This window comes from Oncorhynchus kisutch, linkage group LG22 (genome assembly GCF_002021735.2).
Source record: "Oncorhynchus kisutch isolate 150728-3 linkage group LG22, Okis_V2, whole genome shotgun sequence".
In the NCBI taxonomy this organism is placed as follows: domain Eukaryota; kingdom Metazoa; phylum Chordata; class Actinopteri; order Salmoniformes; family Salmonidae; genus Oncorhynchus; species Oncorhynchus kisutch.
Genome location: NC_034195.2, coordinates 5,047,507 through 5,068,519, shown reverse-complemented (window position 1 = coordinate 5,068,519; position 21,013 = coordinate 5,047,507). Strand labels below are relative to the sequence as shown.

Sequence of the window (21,013 nt, the reverse complement as noted above, 5' to 3'; positions counted from 1 at the left end):
CAGAGCTCCAGAGTTACTCGGTGGAGATGGGAAAATCTTCCAGAAGGACAACCATCTCTACAGCACTCCACAAATCAGGCCTTTATGGTAGAGTGGCCAGATGGAAGCCACTCCTCAGTAAAAGGCACATGACAGCCCGCTTGGATTTTACCAAAAGGCACCTAAAGGACTCCCATCGCAGACCATGAGAAACAAGATTCTCTGGTCTGATGAAACCAAGATTGAACCCTTTGGCCTGAATGCCAAGAGTCACGTCTGGAGGAAACATGGCACCATCCCTACAGTGAAGCATGGCTGTGGGGTTGTTTTTCAGTGGCAGGGCCTGGGTGACTAGTCAGGATCGAGGGAAAGATGAACAGAGCAAAGTACAGAGAGATCCTTGATGAAAACCTGCTGCAGAGTGCTCAGGACCTCAGACTGGGGCGAAGTTTCACCTTCCAACAGGACAATGACCCTAAGCACAAGCCCTAAGCCAAGACCACGCAAGAGTGGCTTCGGGACAAGTCTCTGAATGTCCTTGAGTGGCCCAGGCAGAGCCCAGACTTTTGAACCCAATCCAACCTCTTCTGGAGAGACCTGAAAGTAGCTGTGCAGCGACGCTCCACATCCAGCCCGACAGAGCTTGGGAGGATCTGCAGAGAAGAATGGGAGAAACTCCCCAAATACAGGTGTGCCAAACTTGTAGTGTCATACCCAAGAAGACTCGAGGCTGTAATCTCTGCCAAAGGAGCTTCAACAAAGTAGTGATTAAAGTTTTTTTTCTCTCTTTTCCCCCCCCATAAATGTATTTAAAAAATTGAAACCCAGGTTTTGCTTTGTCGCTATGGTGTATTTTGTGTAGATTGAGGGGGATTTTTTTTTAATATACATTTTAGAAAAAGGCTGTAACAAAACAAAATGTGGAAAAAGTGAAGGAGTCTGAATACTTTCCGACTGTGCTGTCTATAGCCTTTCACTGACAAAAGCCGAATCTTACATTAGAGACCCTATTGTATGGTGTGATATACAGTAAGTGCCAACAAATTACATTTCTGTTGGCGCTAATATCACTCCCATATTTCCACGAGTTTACCCAGTCTTAAAATAGACTATATTAAACTACGTAGACAAGGGAATCTGTTGTGACAGCTCTTCTGGCGTTTAGTGTCTACCTTCCACGCTTGGTCAGCAGTGGTTCTTATAATCGTGTAATTAGACATTTTCTTATTCTTCTTCTTCCCACCAGCTGTAGAGCTGTAGCGCCAGAGCCCCCGAGCTTCTTCTTCCCACCAGCTGTGTAGAGCTGTAGCGCCAGAGCCCCTGAGCTTCTTCTTCCCACCAGCTGTAGAGCTGTAGCGCCAGAGCCCCCGAGCTTCTTCTTCCTACCAGCTGTAGAGCTGTAGCGCCAGAGCCCCCGAGCTGCTTCTTCCCACCAGCTGTAGAGCTGTAGCGCCAGAGCCCCCGAGCTTCTTCTTCCTACCAGCTGTAGAGCTGTAGCGCCAGAGCCCCCAAGCTTCTTCTTCTTCCCACCAGCTGTAGAGCTGTAGCGCCAGCGCCCCCGAGCTTCTTCTTCCCACCAGCTGTAGAGCTGTAGCGCCAGAGCCCCCGAGCTGCTTCTTCCCACCAGCTGTAGAGCTGTAGCGCCAGAGCCCCCGAGCTTCTTCTTCCCACCAGCTGTAGAGCTGTAGCCAGAGCCTCCTAGCTTCTTCTTCCCACCAGCTGTAGAGCTGTAGCGCCAGAGCCCCCGAGCTTCTTCTTCCCACCAGCTGTAGAGCTGTAGCCAGAGCCTCCTAGCTTCTTCTTCCCACCAGCTGTAGAGCTGTAGCGCCAGAGCCCCCGAGCTTCTTCTTCCCACCAGCTGTGTAGAGCTGTAGCGCCAGAGCCCCCGAGCTTCTTCTTCCCGCCAGCTGTAGAGCTGTAGCCAGAGCCTCCTAGCTTCTTCTTCCCACCAGCTGTAGAGCTGTAGCGCCAGAGCCCCCGAGCTTCTTCTTCCCGCCAGCTGTAGAGCTGTAGCGCCAGAGCCCCCGAGCTTCTTCTTCCCACCAGCTGTAGAGCTGTAGCGCCAGAGCCCCCGAGCATCTTCTTCCCACCAGCCGTAGATCTGTAGCGCCAGAGCCCCCGAGCTTCTTCTTCCCACCAGCTGTAGATCTGTAGCGCCAGAGCCCCCGAGCTTCTTCTTCCCACCAGCTGTAGAGCTGTAGCGCCAGAGCCCCCGAGCTTCTTCTTCCCACCAGCTGTAGAGCTGTAGCGCCAGAGCCCCCGAGCTTCTTCTTCCCACCAGCTGTAGCACCAGAGCCCCCGAGCTTCTTCTTCCCACCAGCTGTAGAGCTGTAGCGCCAGCGCCCCCGAGCTTCCGACAACGCCACTAAAGCACTTGTAGCCGTCACACCCCGCCAGTTAAACCAAACCCCTCAGCCGTAACTCCCTGCTCAGGTTTGGGATAGAAATGATGGGAGTCTGTGTGTGGGAGGTGGTGTGTGTGTGGGAGGTGGTGTGTGTGTGGGAGGTGGTGTGTGTGTGGGAGGTGGTGTGTGTGTGGGAGGTGGTGTGTGTGTGGGAGGTGGTGTGTGTGTGGGAGGTGGTGTGTGTGTGGGAGGTGGTGTGTGTGTGGGAGGTGGTGTGTGTGTGGGAGGTGGTGTGTGTGTGGGAGGTGGTGTGTGTGTGTGGGAGGTGGTGTGTGTGTGTGGGAGGTGGTGTGTGTGTGTGTGTGTGGGAGGTAGTGTGTGTGTGGGAGGTGGTGTGTGTGTGTGTGTGGGAGGTGGTGTGTGTGGGAGGTGGTGTGTGTGTGTGTGGGAGGTGGTGTGTGTGTGTGTGTGGGAGGTGGTGTGTGTGTGTGTGTGTGTGGGAGGTGGTGTGTGTGTGTGTGGGAGGTGGTGTGTGTGTGTGGGAGGTGGTGGTGTGTGTGTGTGTATGGGAGGTGGTGTGTGTGTGTGTGTATGGGAGGTGGTGTGTGTGTGTGTATGGGAGATGGTGTGTGTGTGTGGGAGGTGGTGTGTGTGTGTGTGGGAGGTGGTGTGTGTGTGTGTGGGAGGTGGTGTGTGTGTGTGGGAGGTGGGTGTGTGTGTGGGAGGTGGTGTGTGTGTGTGGGAGGTGGTGTGTGTGTGTGGGAGGTGGAGTGTGTGTGGGAGGTGGGGGTGTGTGTGTGGGAGGTGGAGTGTGTGTGTGGGAGGTGGAGTGTGTGTGGGAGGTGGTGAGTGTGTGTGGGAGGTGGTGTGTGTGTGGGAGGTGGTGTGTGTGTGGGAGGTGGTGTGTGTGTGTGGGAGGTGGTGTGTGTGTGTGGGAGGTGGTGTGTGTGTGTGGGAGGTGGTGTGTGTGTGTGGGAGGGTGGTGTGTGTGTGTGGGAGGTGGTGTGTGTGTGTGTGTGGAGGTGGGTGGTGTGTGTGGGAGGTGGTGTGTGTGTGTGTGTGGGAGGTGGTGTGTGTGTGTGTATGGGAGATGGTGTGTGTGTGTGGGAGGTGGTGTGTGTGTGTGTGGGAGGTGGTGTGTGTGTGTGTGGGAGGTGGTGTGTGTGTGTGTGGGAGGTGGTGTGTGTGTGTGTGGGAGGTGGTGTGTGTGTGTGGGAGGTGGTGTGTGTGTGTGGGAGGTGGTGTGTGTGTGTGGGAGGTGGTGTGTGTGTGTGGGAGGTGGTGTGTGTGTGTGGGAGGTGGTGTGTGTGTGTGGGAGGTGGAGTGTGTGTGTGTGGGAGGTGGAGTGTGTGTGTGGGAGGTGGTGAGTGTGTGTGGGAGGTGGTGTGTGTGTGGGAGGTGGTGTGTGTGTGGGAGGTGGTGTGTGTGTGGGAGGAGGTGTGTGTGTGTGGGAGGTGGTGTGTGTGTGGGAGGAGGTGTGTGTGTGTGGGAGGTGGTGTGTGTGTGGGAGGTGGTGTGTGTGTGTGTGTGTGGGAGGTGGGGGGGGTGTGTGTGTGGGAAGGGGTGTGTGTGTGTGTGTGGGGGAGGTGGTGTGTGTGTGGGAGGTGGTGTGTGGTGTGTGTGTGGGAGGTGGTGTGTGTGTGTGTATGGGAGATGGTGTGTGTGTGTGTGTGTGGGAGGTGGTGTGTGTGTGTGGGAGGTGGTGTGTGTGTGGGTGGTGGTGTGTGTGTGTGTGGGAGGTGGAGTGTGTGTGGGAGGTGGAGTGTGTGTGTGGGAGGTGGAGTGTGTGTGTGGGAGGTGGTGTGTGTGTGGGAGGTGGTGTGTGTGTGTGGGAGGTGGAGTGTGTGTGGGAGGTGGAGTGTGTGTGTGGGAGGTGGAGTGTGTGTGTGGGAGGTGGAGTGTGTGTGTGGGAGGTGGAGTGTGTGTGTGGGAGGTGGAGTGTGTGTGTGGGAGGTGGAGTGTGTGTGGGAGGTGGAGTGTGTGTGGGAGGTGGAGTGTGTGTGGGAGGTGGAGTGTGTGTGGGTGGGAGGTGGAGTGTGTGTGGGTGGGAGGTGGAGTGTGTGGGTGGGAGGTGGAGTGTGTGGGTGGGAGGTGGAGTGTGTGGGTGGGAGGTGGAGTGTGGTGTGTGGTGTGGGAGGTGGTGTGTGTGTGTGGGAGGTGGTGTGGGAGGTGGTGTGGTGTGTGGGAGGTGGTGTGGTGTGTGTGTGTGTATGGGAGGTGGTGTGTGTATGGTACAGGATACATCACGGGCCTGTAGTGTACTCTATACACACACACACACACACACAGGTGGTGTGTGTGTGTGGGTGGTGTGTGTGTGTGTGGGAGGTGGTGTGTGTGTGGTGTGTGGGAGGTGGTGGTGTGTGTGTGGGAGGTGGTGTGTGTAGGGTACAGGATACATCACGGGCCTGTAGTGTACTCTATACACACACACACACACACGGCTTGCCTCACGTCACATCACTGACATGGGAATTGAGTGGGGCTTCGCTTTGTGATGTTGATACGCCTGTTTAACGCTGCTAAGGTACTGGAATAACGAGTGTTGCTGTCCAGCGAGGGGACGGAGAGTGACCACATGACGTCGAGCGCTAACGTCAGAGGTGTCGGTCAATGACCCCCCCCCCCCCCCCCGACACGCATATGTGGTATCCGGTCTATGCTGCATAAATGATATGCTTCGCTCCATTTTCGTCAATGGGTCATTACAGTACTGAGTAGTAGGTTATAATTCAGGTCATAGGGATGCATGCATACACAGCTCCACTGAGGTAAATCACACCCACCCCATCAACAGATGGACCCAGACTATATTTGAATGTGGCACATTCCATTAATGCTTCTGTGTGTGTGTGTGTGTGTGTGTGTGTGTGTGTGTGTGTGTGTGTGTGTGTGTGTGTGTGTGTGTGTGTGTGTGTGTGTGTGTGTGTGTGTGTGAATGCATTTGAGGAACTTTAAGCTTGTGAATTGCTGTCCGTCTGTCTGTGTTTGTATGTGCTGTATGTATGACTTGTGGCTGGTGCATGTGATAGGGTCGACCGAGATCTCTTTAGTCGAGCGGTCACAATTATTATTATTTTTTTTCATGGCGCACAGACAGCTGTCTGATTCGCACCTGTGTCCAGTGGACTAATCCATTGCGGAGGTCAAGGGGATGGCACAGTCCATCACGCTAAGACGTGATACTGAAATTGTATATGGATATGTTTACCCCAAAAATAATGGTACATCACTAGTATATCTAATATTACTTTATTTTTATTTATTTATTTAACCAGGTAGGCCAGTTGAGAACAAGTTCTCATTTACAACTTCGACCTGGCCAAGATAAAGCATAGCAGTGTGAACAGACAACGCAGAGTTACACATGGAGTAAACAATTAACAAGTCAATAACACAGTAGAAAAAAAGGGGAGTCTATATACATTGTGTGCAAAAGGCATGAGGAGGTAGGCGAATAATTACAATTTTGCAGATTAACACTGGAGTGATAAATGATCAGATGGTCATGTACAGGTAGAGATATTGGTGTGCAAAAGAGCAGAAAAGTAAATAAATAAAAACAGTATGGGGATGAGGTAGTTAAAATTGGGTGGGCTATTTACCGATAGACTATGTACAGCTGCAGCGATCGGTTAGCTGCTCAGATAGCTGATGTTTGAAGTTGGTGAGGGAGTAGCATGGACTTGTAGATGATCGCATTGGTGGGTGGTATAAGGTGCTTTAGAAACAAAACGGATGGCACTGTGAAACTGCATCCAGTTGGCTGAGTAGAGTATTGGAAGCAATTTTGTAGATGACATCGCCGAAGTCGAGGATCGGTAGGATAGTCAGTTGTACTAGGGTAAGTTTGGCGGCGTGAGTGAAGGAGGCTTTGTTGCGGAATAGAAAGTCGATTCTAGATTTGATTTTAGATTGGAGATGTTTGATATGAGTCTGGAAGGAGAGTTTACAGTCTACCCAGACACCTAGGTACTTATAGATGTCCACATATTCTAGGTCGGAACCATCCAGGGTGGTGATGCTAGTGGGGCGTGCGGGTGCAGGCAGCGAACGGTTGAAAAGCATGCATTTGGTTTTACTAATCAAATCAAATCAAAATTATTTATATAGCCCTTCGTACATCAGCTGATATCTCAAAGTGCTGTACAGAAACCCAGCCTAAAACCCCAAACAGCAAGCAATGCAGGTGTAGAAGCACGGTGGCTAGGAAAAACTCCCTAGAAAGGCCAAAACCTAGGAAGAAACCTAGAGAGGAACCAGGCTATGTGGGGTGGCCAGTCCTCTTCTGGCTGTGCCGGGTGGAGATTATAACAGAACATGGCCAAGATGTTTAAATGTTCATAAATGATCAGCATGTTCGAATAATAAGAAGGCAGAACAGTTGAATCTGGAGCAGCAGCACGGCCAGGTGGACTGGGGACATCAAGGAGTCATCATGTCAGGTAATCCTGGGGCATGGTCCTAGGGCTCAGGTCCTCCGAGAGAGAGAAAGAAAGAGAGAAGGAGAGAATTAGAGAACGCTGCATGTTTCCATGAATGTATTGTGTCTGTATGTTGGTAGTGTCAACCTTGCACTTGTGTGCGTGTGCGGCGCATGCGTGGTTGATTCATGGCCCTTACCCAGCAGCTGTGTCTCACTAATGGCCGACGAATCGATCTTCACCCAAGGAGGGGATCACACAGACACACACACCCCGGAGGGCATCATTCAGCCTCCACAAGATGTCCTGTTGACGCCTCTATAACATGTAAAAAAAACGGGAGCTGGCGCACACCCAGAAAAGAGTTTGTGTGGAGGTGCTGACTAACGGCCAATAAACTATCAAGGGTCAGACCCTGAGGAAGGCACAGTGATGCCGAAACGTTGGTAAATAACAATTAAATTGCTGGGAGATGGAGTGTGTGACTTTCTTTATTTTGATGGTTTATAGGCTACCTCTATAACCTCGTCAGCTGTAACTATATGCTCACGATCACTACCGCTGTAGACCATTACCAGCAGGCAATGGGCCCGAACGGCCATGTCAGACCTAGTTGAACTTTCTTCACCTCCTGGTTAGTCAGAAGAGCAATGGGCTCACCCACCCCTCCACCCCCTCAATGGTTCCTCCCGAGGTGTATTGCTTTAAAACTCATGGGAGTACTTTTCTTCTTCTCTTGTTATTTGTGTGGGTGAGAGTTTGGCTTATGGTAAACTATTGTCACAAATAGATTTTGCGCTTGCTTAAAAATTCAACTTAATTGGATTGGGTCAACCAGTCAGAACATACTGTAAAATGTGTGACGTGAAACGTAAAAATAAAGAACTTTACGAGCAAACTTCTTTTGTATCATGCTAAGTATTCCAACTCGCCTACAAGAGACCGCCGTGTGCTGTCATGGCCGCCTGAGCTTTTAGTTGTCTAGTCAATGAAATCGATCGATCTGTGTCCCCTTTTCAAGTATGACTTTGAAATGGAGGATGGAACAGTAGAAGCTAAATTGTCAGGGCTGGTGAGGTCAAAGTTGAAATAACTAACCAGTATGCTGGATGTGTGTGTGTCCTATAGGGATCCAGGTCCAGTGGGAGGGTGCACAGTTTTGGGAAGCGAGAGCAGTCCATCAAGAGGAACCCCAATGTCCCCGTGGTGGTAAGAGGATGGCTCTACAAACAGGTAAGCAACACACACACACACACACACACATTCACGTGCACACGTATGCGTACCTACACATACAAAGGCGTGCACACCTAATACGACTAATGAAACTTGAAATGCGCACACACCACACTCACACGTATGCATACCAACACGCTCGAAGGCACATGCGACAAATGAAACTTGAAACGCGCCGAACGCGCGCACTCACACACACACACACACACACACACACACACACACACACACACACACTGTCTATCAGGGTTCCCCAACCCCTGAGGAGAGGTTTGGGAAGTACTTGCATTGGTTGCCATGGCAACAGAGGTCATGGACACATCACATGGACACATCACATGGACACATCACATGGACACATCACGTGGACATGCATTGGGTTGCTTTTCAAAAACAGGGTAGAGCTCATTGGTTGATAGGTGTCTGTAGGACAATACTGATTGGCTGATAGTGGGACAAGCAAGCCAATGGAGCTGATAGACATGGGTGTGCAGCCTGTCAGTTGATTGGTCGACAGGAACTCTGGTTACAAAGCTCATCGATTGACACATGAAGGGCTGCGGAATCTACAGGATACTGTCGATTGGTTAGTAGAGACACGCAGAGACTCATAGGATAGAGCCCATTGGTTGATAGGTGTCTGTAGGACAACATGATTAGATAAACTGGTAGCTGGGTGTATGGAACATATTGTATACGTTTTTTTTGTACACAGTCCCAAATGACACCCTATTCCATATATAGTGCACTACTTTTTACTAGAGCTGGTTACATGTAGGGCACCAAATAAGAAATAGTGTGTACTATTTGGGATACACACAGCGTCTTAATGAGCTCCAGGGTTGACCTATTGAACCCTGTTTGTCTGCCAGGTAGACGGATGTGACTTTGCCCTCGCTGGATCACCGAAAAGCCAGTACTGTCACATTTTTATAAAACTCTAAGAGAAAAGAGAAGCACAATTATCTTTAACTGACAGACACGCATTATCTGTGCAAACACACAAACACCCACACAGAAAGACATGCTCGCGCTCTCTCTCTCTCACTGTCAGGCACTCACGCACCACACACACACACACTCACGTGCACACACTCACTTCTAAGGGAACGCTATTCAAACACCAAATGAGTTTCCTCCCAAACAAACTCCCTATCATGACAATGGGGACATGAACACACGCTCTTCCTACCAGGGACAATATTCAAACAGGCAGCACTTAATTACAGTGTGTGGCGTGTGCGCGCATGTGTGTGATGATCTGTTTTGAAGTGCGTTTTTCCCTTCTATCTTTCATCATTCCCCTGGCTGCAAGTGTGTTTGAAAAGCGATGGCAGGCATCGCAGGGCCAATACAGGAGTGTAGGCCTGACTTCTCTCTCACTTTCTTTTGCAGGATGGCTCTGGAATGAGGCTTTGGAAGAGGAAGTGGTTTGTGCTGGCTGACTACTGTCTGTTCTACTATAAAGGTGAGATGGTTTTGTGTGTGTGTGTGTGTGTGTGTGCGCGCTCTAGGGGATGTGACGTGGTATTTTAGTGCTGTAAGTGTAGACTTGATGACTTCATAAGCCTGTTTCCTCTGACACTGACCTGGCACCAAGATGTGAGCTTAGGATAGTTTTGTTCGTCTTGTCCACTGTTAATATGTTAATACACACACACACACACACACACACACACACACACACACACACACACACACACACACACACACACACAGAAATGTGCAAGTCGGCTGTAAAGTTTTCAAGATGGACTACTTTCAGTACAGAGCAAAACTGGGATGATGATGATGATGATGATGTGTTCAAATCAGATCCACATGTCCTATTGGCTGAGCTAGAAGAGAGGCCAATTGGAGCACAACGGAAGCTATTTATAGTCAAAGTTTCATAAAAGGGCCTTTCTCGAGACTAGACGGCAATCTGGGATCTTGGCTGGGCCTTGTGAGTGAATGGGTTTGCCGAACGAGCCTGGAGATAAACCACACGGACACCCATTACACTTTTTTACTTTGGTTTAATCTCACCGTGTTTGTTCTTGCCACATCTTGGCGACGCCAACGAGGGCTCATCGTTCCAGACCCCTGGTAGTCTATGGTTGAGTCCCAAATTGCACTCTGTGCCCTGTTTAGTACTATACTTGTGGTCAAAAGTAGTGAACTATACAGGAGAAGTAGTGCACTACTCCGAGAATAGGGTGGCATTTGGGGCATGGCCTCTCCTGATCCCTAGCCACTGTCCCACACGTGAACAGGTTCTCAATGTTGCCCTAACGTTAGGAGAGGGTTAGGAGAGCGTTATGTAAGAGATTGGAACCAGAATGTCTCGAGTTGATGAGGGAGCCAGAGGTTTAATCGGTGGTTAATCTGATGTGTATCCCGAGATCTCGCTCTTCATTTTTCTCTCGCCTTCACTATCTCTCCCTGCGTCACTCTCTTGCTGTCTAAACCCTTCTCGCTCACGTATTCTCTATCACTTTTACTCCTTCCCCCGCTCTCTCACCCTCTTCCTCCATCTTTCTCTCTCTCTCTTCATCTTCATCCTGCTCCCATTTTACTGCGTCCCGTCTCTTTCGGCCGCCATCGACTCTTTCCCTGTTTCTCGCTCTTATGAATCTGTTCATTTCTCTGCGTTAAGGTGTGTATGTGTGTGGGCAGACAAAAGGACGAGGCCCCATGTGGAGAATTTCTCCTCCAAAGCTCCTTGGATTTATTTTTAACCAATTACTCTTTAATCCAGACCCCCCACCCCCACCCCCGCCTTCACTTATCAACCAAACATTCCAATCCACCACACACACAACCACATGTTTTCGCACACACACACATTCTATCACTCTGTCACAATGTGCAGCGGTAGAAACACTCCCCCCATGAGAGTTGTCCCTTCTTTTTATTTATAGCGGCGTGAGCTAATTAAGATATGAGCAGGCTCTAGTGTCAGAAGGGGCACACAGTGGCATGACACTGATGCCAAACCGGGCAGAGGACGGCCGTGGTATGAACCCGGCCAATGCCAACTGGATGGGCGGAGAGCGATTTAGTGGAGTGGCAGTGTAGTGCCCGTTTGGGTAAGGGGGGGTTTAGTGGTTTGGCAGAGTACTGCCACATGGGTGTCGGGGAGGGAAGTTTTTTTTCTTCTCTATCCAAAATGATTAGTGGGTCGTAAGTGACATCTCTGTCTCGCCTCTGTCTATCTCGCTCTCTCAATTCAGTAGACTTTCTTGACATGGCAAGTTAAATGACTGACATTGTCAAAGTAGACGTATAACGAAAGAATGGTGGGACCAACGGCAATAAGGCATCTCAATACTAGTAGCAGCTGTGGAAATGGGTTTTCAATTAACAGCAACGACAACAACGATATGAATGAAAATAACAATTCAAGTAGTAGAGCGGTCTCAACATGACGTGGCGTGAAAGCCTAAACAAAACGAAATGGGAAATATTATTCACGTTGGACTTTTCACTGGCTAACTCCTCAGGTTTTGGCCAAAACCTTTGTAGTGAATGATCATTTTGGGAAAGATTCTCTTAGGTCTGAGTATTTGTCACAGTGGAATAGGAAATGCAGCTCGCTCTCTACCTCTCCCCTTGGAGCAGAGTGAGCACAGCCTGTCCTCTCTGGGCAGCCAGGTTTGCCTGTGACGACCGGTCTCTATAGCCAGACTGTTCTCACGGAGTCTGTACCTCGTCAGTGTTTTTCTCAGTTTTCTATCAGCCACAGTGGTCAGATAGTCTGCCACCAAGTTACTGTCGGTTTAGAGCCAAAATTGATTTGATTTGAAATGGCACTGAAGCTTTCTTTAGATGTTCTCGTGGTGTCTTTCCTCAATGGGGTTGGTTTGGGTTAGTGAACTGAGCCTCAGAACCAGCTGGTGGTCTGCTGTCCTGAGACTCAATGGGGTTGGTTTGGGTTAGTGAACTGAGCCTCAGAACCAGCTGGTGGTCTGCTGTCCTGAGACTCAATGGGGTTGGTTTGGGTTAGTGAACTGAGCCTCAGAACCAGCTGGTGGTCTGCTGTCCTGAGACTCAATGGGGTTGGTTTGGGTTAGTGAACTGAGCCTCAGAACCAGCTGGTGGTCTGCTGTCCTGAGACTCAATGGGGTTGGTTTGGGTTAGTGAACTGAGCCTCAGAACCAGCTGGTGGTCTGCTGTCCTGAGACTCAATGGGGTTGGTTTGGGTTAGTGAACTGAGCCTCAGAACCAGCTGGTGGTCTGCTGTCCTGAGACTCAATGGGGTTGGTTTGGGTTAGTGAACTGAGCCTCAGAACCAGCTGGTGGTCTGCTGTCCTGAGACTCAATGGGGTTGGTTTGGGTTAGTGAACTGAGCCTCAGAACCAGCTGGTGGTCTGCTGTCCTGAGACTCAATGGGGTTGGTTTGGGTTAGTGAACTGAGCCTCAGAACCAGCTGGTGGTCTGCTGTCCTGAGACTCAATGGGGTTGGTTTGGGTTAGTGAACTGAGCCTCAGAACCAGCTGGTGGTCTGCTGTCCTGAGACTCAATGGGGTTGGTTTGGGTTAGTGAACTGAGCCTCAGAACCAGCTGGTGGTCTGCTGTCCTGAGACTCAATGGGGTTGGTTTGGGTTAGTGAACTGAGCCTCAGAACCAGCTGGTGGTCTGCTGTCCTGAGACTCAATGGGGTTGGTTTGGGTTAGTGAACTGAGCCTCAGAACCAGCTGGTGGTCTGCTGTCCTGAGACTCAATGGGGTTGGTTTGGGTTAGTGAACTGAGCCTCAGAACCAGCTGGTGGTCTGCTGTCCTGAGACTCAATGGGGTTGGTTTGGGTTAGTGAACTGAGCCTCAGAACCAGCTGGTGGTCTGCTGTCCTGAGACTCAATGGGGTTGGTTTGGGTTAGTGAACTGAGCCTCAGAACCAGCTGGTGGTCTGCTGTCCTGAGACTCAATGGGGTTGGTTTGGGTTAGTGAACTGAGCCTCAGAACCAGCTGGTGGTCTGCTGTCCTGAGACTCAATGGGGTTGGTTTGGGTTAGTGAACTGAGCCTCAGAACCAGCTGGTGGTCTGCTGTCCTGAGACTCAATGGGGTTGGTTTGGGTTAGTGAACTGAGCCTCAGAACCAGCTGGTGGTCTGCTGTCCTGAGACTCAATGGGGTTGGTTTGGGTTAGTGAACTGAGCCTCAGAACCAGCTGGTGGTCTGCTGTCCTGAGACTCAATGGGGTTGGTTTGGGTTAGTGAACTGAGCCTCAGAACCAGCTGGTGGTCTGCTGTCCTGAGACTCAATGGGGTTGGTTTGGGTTAGTGAACTGAGCCTCAGAACCAGCTGGTGGTCTGCTGTCCTGAGACTCAATGGGGTTGGTTTGGGTTAGTGAACTGAGCCTCAGAACCAGCTGGTGGTCTGCTGTCCTGAGACTCAATGGGGTTGGTTTGGGTTAGTGAACTGAGCCTCAGAACCAGCTGGTGGTCTGCTGTCCTGAGACTCAATGGGGTTGGCCCATGTTCTTACATGTGAGTTTTTCTTTGCACTTGCAATACATTCTTACAAAACTCAGCATGCAGTATTTTGATTGGATTTGTCCCATTTGCCGAATTCATTATTGGAGAGTGGACCCCGTACTTCCCTACCCTCTTAGAGCAATTGGTTCTATTTTAAAGCATTGAATGCTTTTCTTCCTTTGTCTCTCAGCTGTGAAAGCTACCTGTGAAAGCTACCTGTGAAAGCTACCAGTGTCGCTGATATTTAGTCCTAGATACATGTCGTTTTTTAGGTGTTCTAATAGAACATCCTGATTTCCGGACCTATTTTGGAATATCATTATTTATATATATATATAATGAAACACTGTGTATATATATATATATATATATATATATATATATATATATATATTTCAGCGTCGGGTAAGGTGAGACCAGGTGCTGCAGATTCATCTACTGTTTCTTTTGCCAATTCATTCATGTAGATGTTAAATAGTGTTGGACTTATTGAGCAGCCCTGTTTCACTCCACGTCTCTGAGAGAAGACGTCTGTTTGCTTGTTGACAATTTGACCCGCACATTTGTTTTTAAGTGTACATTTGATTTAATAGCAAAAATACCTTTGTGCCCGAAAAATTCGTAGATTTTGCCTTTGTTTTGGTCTACCTGTTTGTCAATTAGTGTGTGGCGGGTATAAATGTGGTCTGTCGAGCAGTAATTTGTTAGAAATCCAATCTGGCTTCTGCTCAGGACGTTGTGTTAATCAAGGAAATGAAGTAGTCTGCTATTTATGATACTGCAGAGAATTTGCTGTTAATGCAAATCCCGCGAATTATTTGGATCAAATTTGTCTCCGTTTTTTTATAGATGGTTGTGATCAATCCTTTGTTCCAAATATCGGGGAAAATGCCTGCAGTGAGGATAATGTTGAAGAGTATAGCCAATTTGAATTTGTGGTCTGTATATTTGATCATTTCATTTAAAATACCGTCCGCACCACAGGTCTTTTTTGGGTTGGAGAGTGTACAGTAAATGATTGTTCTGTAATTGAGGTATCCACAGGATTCTTACTTGTCATTTTTTTCTTGTATATATTGTTGTTCTGGGCTCTTTGTTTTATTGCTGTAGAAGTTTGCAAAGTGATTTCTTCACATATCAGCATATTGCGTAGCCAATTCCTCATGATGAGGTTTAATTAATTTATCCCAGTTTTCCCAGAAGTGGTTTGATTCTATGGATTCCTCAATTCCATCCAGGGGATTTCTAATGAGCGCATCCTTTTTTTGTCCTTAGGGTTTGTATTGCTTCAGTGTTTCTCCAGTATTGCTTCAGTGTTTCCCCAGTATTGCTTCAGTGTTTCCCCAGTATTGCTTCAGTGTTTCCCCAGTATTGCTTCAGTGTTTCCCCAGTATTGCTTCAGTGTTTCCCCAGTATTGCTTCAGTGTTTCCCCAGTATTGCTTCAGTGTTTCTCCAGTATTGCTTCAGTGTTTCCCCAGTATTGCTACAGTGTTTCCCCAGTATTGCTTCAGTGTTTCCCCAGTATTGCTTCAGTGTTTCCCCAGTATTGCTTCAGTGTTTCTCCGTGTTGAAGACGTATATTTTTGTTGTCTGGTTCGCTGTGTTTTTGATTAGATATATTTCTCAATGACTTTCTTAGATTTTTGTAATTATTTATCAAACTATTTTTCATTCTCTATTATTTTTGGTTTGCTCTTATGTGTCGTTATATTAGCCAAGGAGGCTAATTTGTCAAATATAAAGTTTGTTCCAAACTTTCAAATGTAAACCTTGCTGTAGGAGAATGTTAAGGCTACGAAGTTGTCCAGGAGCGATTTGAATTTCTTTCCCCCCTCCCCTAACAGACAGCAGGGAGGAGTCAGTCCTGGGTAGTATTCCTCTGCCCAGCTATGTCGTCTCAGCCGTGGAGCCTGAGGACCACATCAGCCGCAAGTACGCCTTCAAGGTAAGACTCAGAGTTCGCCTCTTAACAGGACTTATGTGTAGTCTTTTTAATGTTTTTTTAAATTGTAAAAGTTATTCATTTGACTAATGTAATATGCCATGGCTTTATGTCGTCTCTGTTCCACTGGTTTATATTTGTAAGCGACGCTATGTTTCTGCCTACTGTTAAAATACTTACTGCTTTTATTACACACTTGTTGACTGATTTAGATTATGGACTGAATATGATTTGGTTCTACACTTCATATTGACTTCTATTTGGCCAACCGCTGGCTTTAGAGGCATTGCGTCACCGTGAGGTCACTATGCTCACAGAAAGAGAATTCTGTCAATCAATGATGGACGATATTCTGGATAATAAGCCAATCGGATATTTAATTGCACCCATCCTCCCCTTTTTATTGGATATTGAGGATTTCAAATCAAATCAAATTTGATTTGTCACGTGTGCCGAATACAACCGGTATTGAAATGCTTACAGTCCGCTTAACCAACAATGCAGTTCAAGAAATAGAGTTAAGAAAATATTGACTAAAGTCAAATCAAATTAAAAAAGTTACACAAAGATAATTACATAACAATAACGATGCTACAGTATATACAGGAGATACCAGTACAGAGTCAATGTGCAGGGGTACAGGTTAGTAATGAGGCTATATACAGGAGATACCAGTACAGAGTCAATGTGCAGGGGTACAGGTTAGTAATGAGGCTATATACAGGAGATACCAGTACCGAGTCAATGTGCAGGGGTACAGGTTAGTAATGAGGCTATATACAGGGGATACCGGTACAGAGTCAATGTGCAGGGGTACAGGTTAGTAATGAGGCTATATACAGGAGATACCAGTACAGAGTCAATGTGCAGGGGTACAGGTTAGTAATGAGGCTATATACAGGAGATACCGGTACCGAGTCAATGTGCTGGGGTACAGGTTAGTAATGAGGCTATATACAGGAGATACCAGTACCGAGTCAATGTGCAGGGGTACAGGTTAGTAATGAGGCTATATACAGGAGATACCGGTACCGAGTCAATGTGCAGGGGTACAGGTTAGTAATGAGGCTATATACAGGAGATACCGGTACCGAGTCAATGTGCAGGGGTACAGGTTAGTAATGAGGCTATATACAGGAGATACCAGTACCGAGTCAATGTGCAGGGGTACAGGTTAGTAATGAGGCTATATACAGGAGATACCAGTACCGAGTCAATGTGCTGGGGTACAGGTTAGTAATGAGGCTATATACAGGAGATACCAGTACCGAGTCAATGTGCAGGGGTACAGGTTAGTAATGAGGCTATATACAGGAGATACCAGTACCGAGTCAATGTGCTGGGGTACAGGTTAGTAATGAGGCTATATACAGGAGATACCAGTACCGAGTCAATGTGCTGGGGTACAGGTTAGTAATGAGGCTATATACAGGAGATACCGGTACCGAGTCAATGTGCTGGGGTACAGGTTAGTAATGAGGCTATATACAGGAGATACCAGTACCGAGTCAATGTGCTGGGGTACAGGTTAGTAATGAGGCTATATACAGGAGATACCGGTACCGAGTCAATGTGCAGGGGTACAGGTTAGTAATGAGGCTATATACAGGAGATACCGGTACCGAGTCAATGTGCTGGGGTACAGGTTAGTAATGAGGCTATATACAGGAGATACCGGTACCGAGTCAATGTGCTGGGGTACAGGTTAGTAATGAGGCTATATACAGGAGATACCGGTACCGAGTCAATGTGCAGGGGTACAGGTTAGTAATGAGGCTATATACAGGGGATACCGGTACCGAGTCAATGTGCAGGGGTACAGGTTAGTAATGAGGCTATATACAGGGGATACCGGTACCGAGTCAATGTGCAGGGGTACAGGTTAGTAATGAGGCTATATACAGGAGATACCGGTACCGAGTCAATGTGCTGGGGTACAGGTTAGTAATGAGGCTATATACAGGAGATACCGGTACCGAGTCAATGTGCTGGGGTACAGGTTAGTAATGAGGCTATATACAGGAGATACCGGTACCGAGTCAATGTGCAGGGGTACAGGTTAGTAATGAGGCTATATACAGGAGATACCGGTACCGAGTCAATGTGCAGGGGTACAGGTTAGTAATGAGGCTATATACAGGAGATACCAGTACCGAGTCAATGTGCAGGGGTACAGGTTAGTAATGAGGCTATATACAGGAGATACCGGTACCGAGTCAATGTGCAGGGGTACAGGTTAGTAATGAGGCTATATACAGGGGATACCGGTACCGAGTCAATGTGCAGGGGTACAGGTTAGTAATGAGGCTATATACAGGGGATACCGGTACCGAGTCAATGTGCAGGGGTACAGGTTAGTAATGAGGCTATATACAGGGGATACCGGTACCGAGTCAATGTGCAGGGGTACAGGTTAGTAATGAGGCTATATACAGGGGATACCGGTACCGAGTCAATGTGCAGGGGTACAGGTTAGTTGAGGTCATTTGTAAAGTGACAATGCATAGATTAACAGTAGCAGCAGTGTTCAAACCAAAGGGAGGATCCATGTAAATAGTCTGGGTGGCCATTTGATTAGTTGTTCAGCCGTCTTATGGCTTGGGGGTAGAAACTGTTGAGGAGCCTTTTGGTCCTAGACTTGTCAGAGAGAACAGTCTATGACTTGGGTGACTGGAGTCTTTGACTATTTTGCTTTGGGGCCTTCCTCTGACACCGCCTAAAGTATAGGTTGTTGATCGAATTGGATTCTCTGTATTGTTCGCTTTTTAGCTTTCTAATGTGCTTGTCTACTAAATTAATATATTTAAAAAATAAGAAGAAGAAAGGTATTTTCTCCACAATGCCTCCAACCGTAGGTTTTCTCTACAGACATGTTATAGGTATAGTACTACAGTATATCATTTAGGACTCCCCGCCTATGCCATAGAGAGACTGTGCCTTCCGAAAGTATTCACACCCCTTGTTTGTTGTTAATATATATATATATATGGTTCATATCAATTTAAATTTGTCAATGATCTACACAAACTATTCTGTCCAAGTGGAAGAAAAATTCTAACATTTGTATGTTAATAATCAATCCATGTTAGAATCATCTTTGGCAGTAATTACAGATGTGAGTCTTTCTGGGTAGGTTTGTAAGAGCTTTCCACACCTGGATTGTGCAGAATTTGCTGTTGATTAGTTTCAAAATTCTTGTAGCTCTGTCAAATTGGTTGTTGACCAAACTACCATTTTCAGGTCTTGCCATAGATTTCGGGGTAGATTTAACTTTGTGTTTATGGTTATTGTCCTGCTGAAAGGTGAATTAATCTCAGAGTGTCTGATGGAAAGCAGACTGAACCAGGTTTTCCTCTAGGATTTTGCCTGTGCTTAGTTCCATTCAGTTTCTTTTTTTATCCTGAAAAACTCCCCAGTCCTTAAAGATTACAAGCATACCCATAACATGATGCAGCCACCACTATGCTTGAAAATATGGAGTGTGGTACTCAGCAATGTAATGTTTGGGCCAAATCCAATACAAAACACTTTGTATTCAGGACAGAAAGTGAATTGCTTTGCCACATTCTTTTGCAGTATTACTTTAGTGCCTTGTTGCAAACAGGATACATGTTTTGGAATATTTTTATTCTGTAGAGGCTTCTTTTTACTCTGTCAATTAGGGTTAGTATTGTGGAGTAACTACAATGTTGTTTATCAATCCTCAGTTTTCTCCTATCACAGCCATTAAACTCTGTAACTGTTCTAATGTCACTATTGGCCTCATGGTGAAATCCCTGAGCGGTTTCCTTCCTCTCCGGCAACTGAGTTAGGGTGGACTCCTGTATCTTTGTAGTGACTGGGTGTATTGATACACCATCTAAAGTGTAATTAATACATTCACCATGAAAAAAAAGGATATTCAATGTCTGCTTCTTTTTTTTACCCCAATAAGTGCCGTTCTTTGTGAGACATTGGAAAACCTCCCTGGTCTTTGTGATTGGATCTGTGTTTGAAATTCACTTCTCTCCTTACAGATAATTGTATGTGTGGAGTACAGAGATGAGGTAGTCATTCAAAAATCATGTTAAACACTATTATTGCAACTTATTATGTGACTTGTTAAGCACATTTTTACTCCTGAAACTTATTTAGGCTTGCCATAACAAAGAGGTTGAATACTTATTGACTCAAGACATTTCAGATTTTAATTTTTTTAATTCATTTGTAAACATTTCTAAAAACATAATTCCACTTTGACATTATGGGGTGTTGTGTGGAGGCCAGTGACAAAACATCTCAATTTAATTCCATTTTAAATTCAGGCTGTAACACAACAACATGCGGGAGAAGGGTAAGGGATATGAATGATTTCTGTTGCTCTGTATACAAGTGACAGAGACTGTGGTGCTAGCTGTATATCTGTGGTTGGTAGATTACCCACATCTTTCTCTAATGTCCTCTGCTAGTGGTTTCCTTCATATACAGCCTTGCCTCTGTTGTCATGCAGAGCCAATAGGGGTTTAGGTTTCAGTCTATTGACTGTATGACAGACGGTAGGCCTGGCTGGTTGCAATAATGTAGGCCAGTCAGTGACTGATACAACCAGTCCGTCTCCTAGTAATGTAGGGTTTCTTTTCCTGGTTCAAAAAGGGGTTTAGGTGGTGGGCGTGGCAGGGGCCGGCCCCTTCGGGCAAGGCTGACTTTTAGTGGACATTTCAGTGGCCCCCATCTTGCCGGTGTGGAGAATTTCCTGCAATTTCCAATTTCCTGCAATTGTACAAATTTCTCCATGGAGCTGAGAGAAAATGTAGCAGTTTTAAAGATTTTAAAGATTTTTTAAGATTTTAAAAATTAAAGATTTTAAAGATGTTCTGCCTTTTGCTATGGCTAATACTGTGTTCTATCGCTCAAATATAATAACAACATCTATTCTCCCTGCTTTGTTTAGCTTTTATTTTGGTTATTGGTAGTTTTCAAAGATTATATTCTAAGAAAATGTATAGATAATTTTTTTCATACAGACTTCATCTTCATTTAGTCGTTTCAGTTTACACTGAAAATGTTTATTTTTTACACGGTTTGGATTTCAATGGCAGAAGAATCCCTGTAATGCCTCCAATCTCCGCCCCTCTGTTTCCTCCCTAACCAGACCACCCTGACCCTAAAAAGGCAGTGTTTTCTCAACAGTGGTTCTACGGTTGCGTATGGTTTCTAGCCCAATACAAGAACACCTGATTCTACTCCCTTCTATTCCTAATCACCGAACCCCTTTCCTTAGTTGAACACGGTGTGCTTGTGTTGGGCTGAAACGAAACAGTCTTGGTGTTACCCAGCAAGGTTGCAACGTTCTGGTAACTTTCCCCCAAAGAAATTCCTAGGGTTTCCCAGAAGTCCCAGTTGGCCTGTAATCAGTAAGGGGGATAAGCAGGAAATCAGGAATCCTTTTCCAGGAAAACCTAGGAAATTTTGGGGAAAGTTACCGGAATTTGGCAACCCTAGAAACACTGCTGTCCAGTTGTCGTATAGTAGTTTTTGCCTCATCTGGTGGTGTTTTCTGTTGTTAACTTTTCACTCTACTGATGCAGTGAGAAAGGCTCGTAAAGGGACTCAGTCTGCAGTTACACTGCAAGCCAAATGTAATTGAATGCA

General features: G+C 46.9%; 1 protein-coding gene across 22 annotated transcripts in view; it reads left to right on the top strand.

Moving 5' to 3' along the window:
• LOC109867806 (pleckstrin homology domain-containing family A member 7) overlaps nucleotides 1-21,013 on the top strand; it is a 178,055-nt gene that overhangs the window by 109,370 nt on the left and 47,672 nt on the right. For all 22 annotated transcript variants that reach the window (XR_004204836.1, XR_004204837.1, XM_031801661.1 and 19 more), the window contains 3 exons: nucleotides 7,877-7,981; nucleotides 9,380-9,452; nucleotides 15,285-15,385. Coding sequence is in view for 20 of the 22 variants with exons in the window: in XM_031801661.1 (XP_031657521.1) it covers nucleotides 7,877-7,981; nucleotides 9,380-9,452; nucleotides 15,285-15,385 (279 nt within the window). In the remaining 2 variants the exon portion in view is untranslated. The remainder of the gene's footprint in view (nucleotides 1-7,876; nucleotides 7,982-9,379; nucleotides 9,453-15,284; nucleotides 15,386-21,013) is intronic.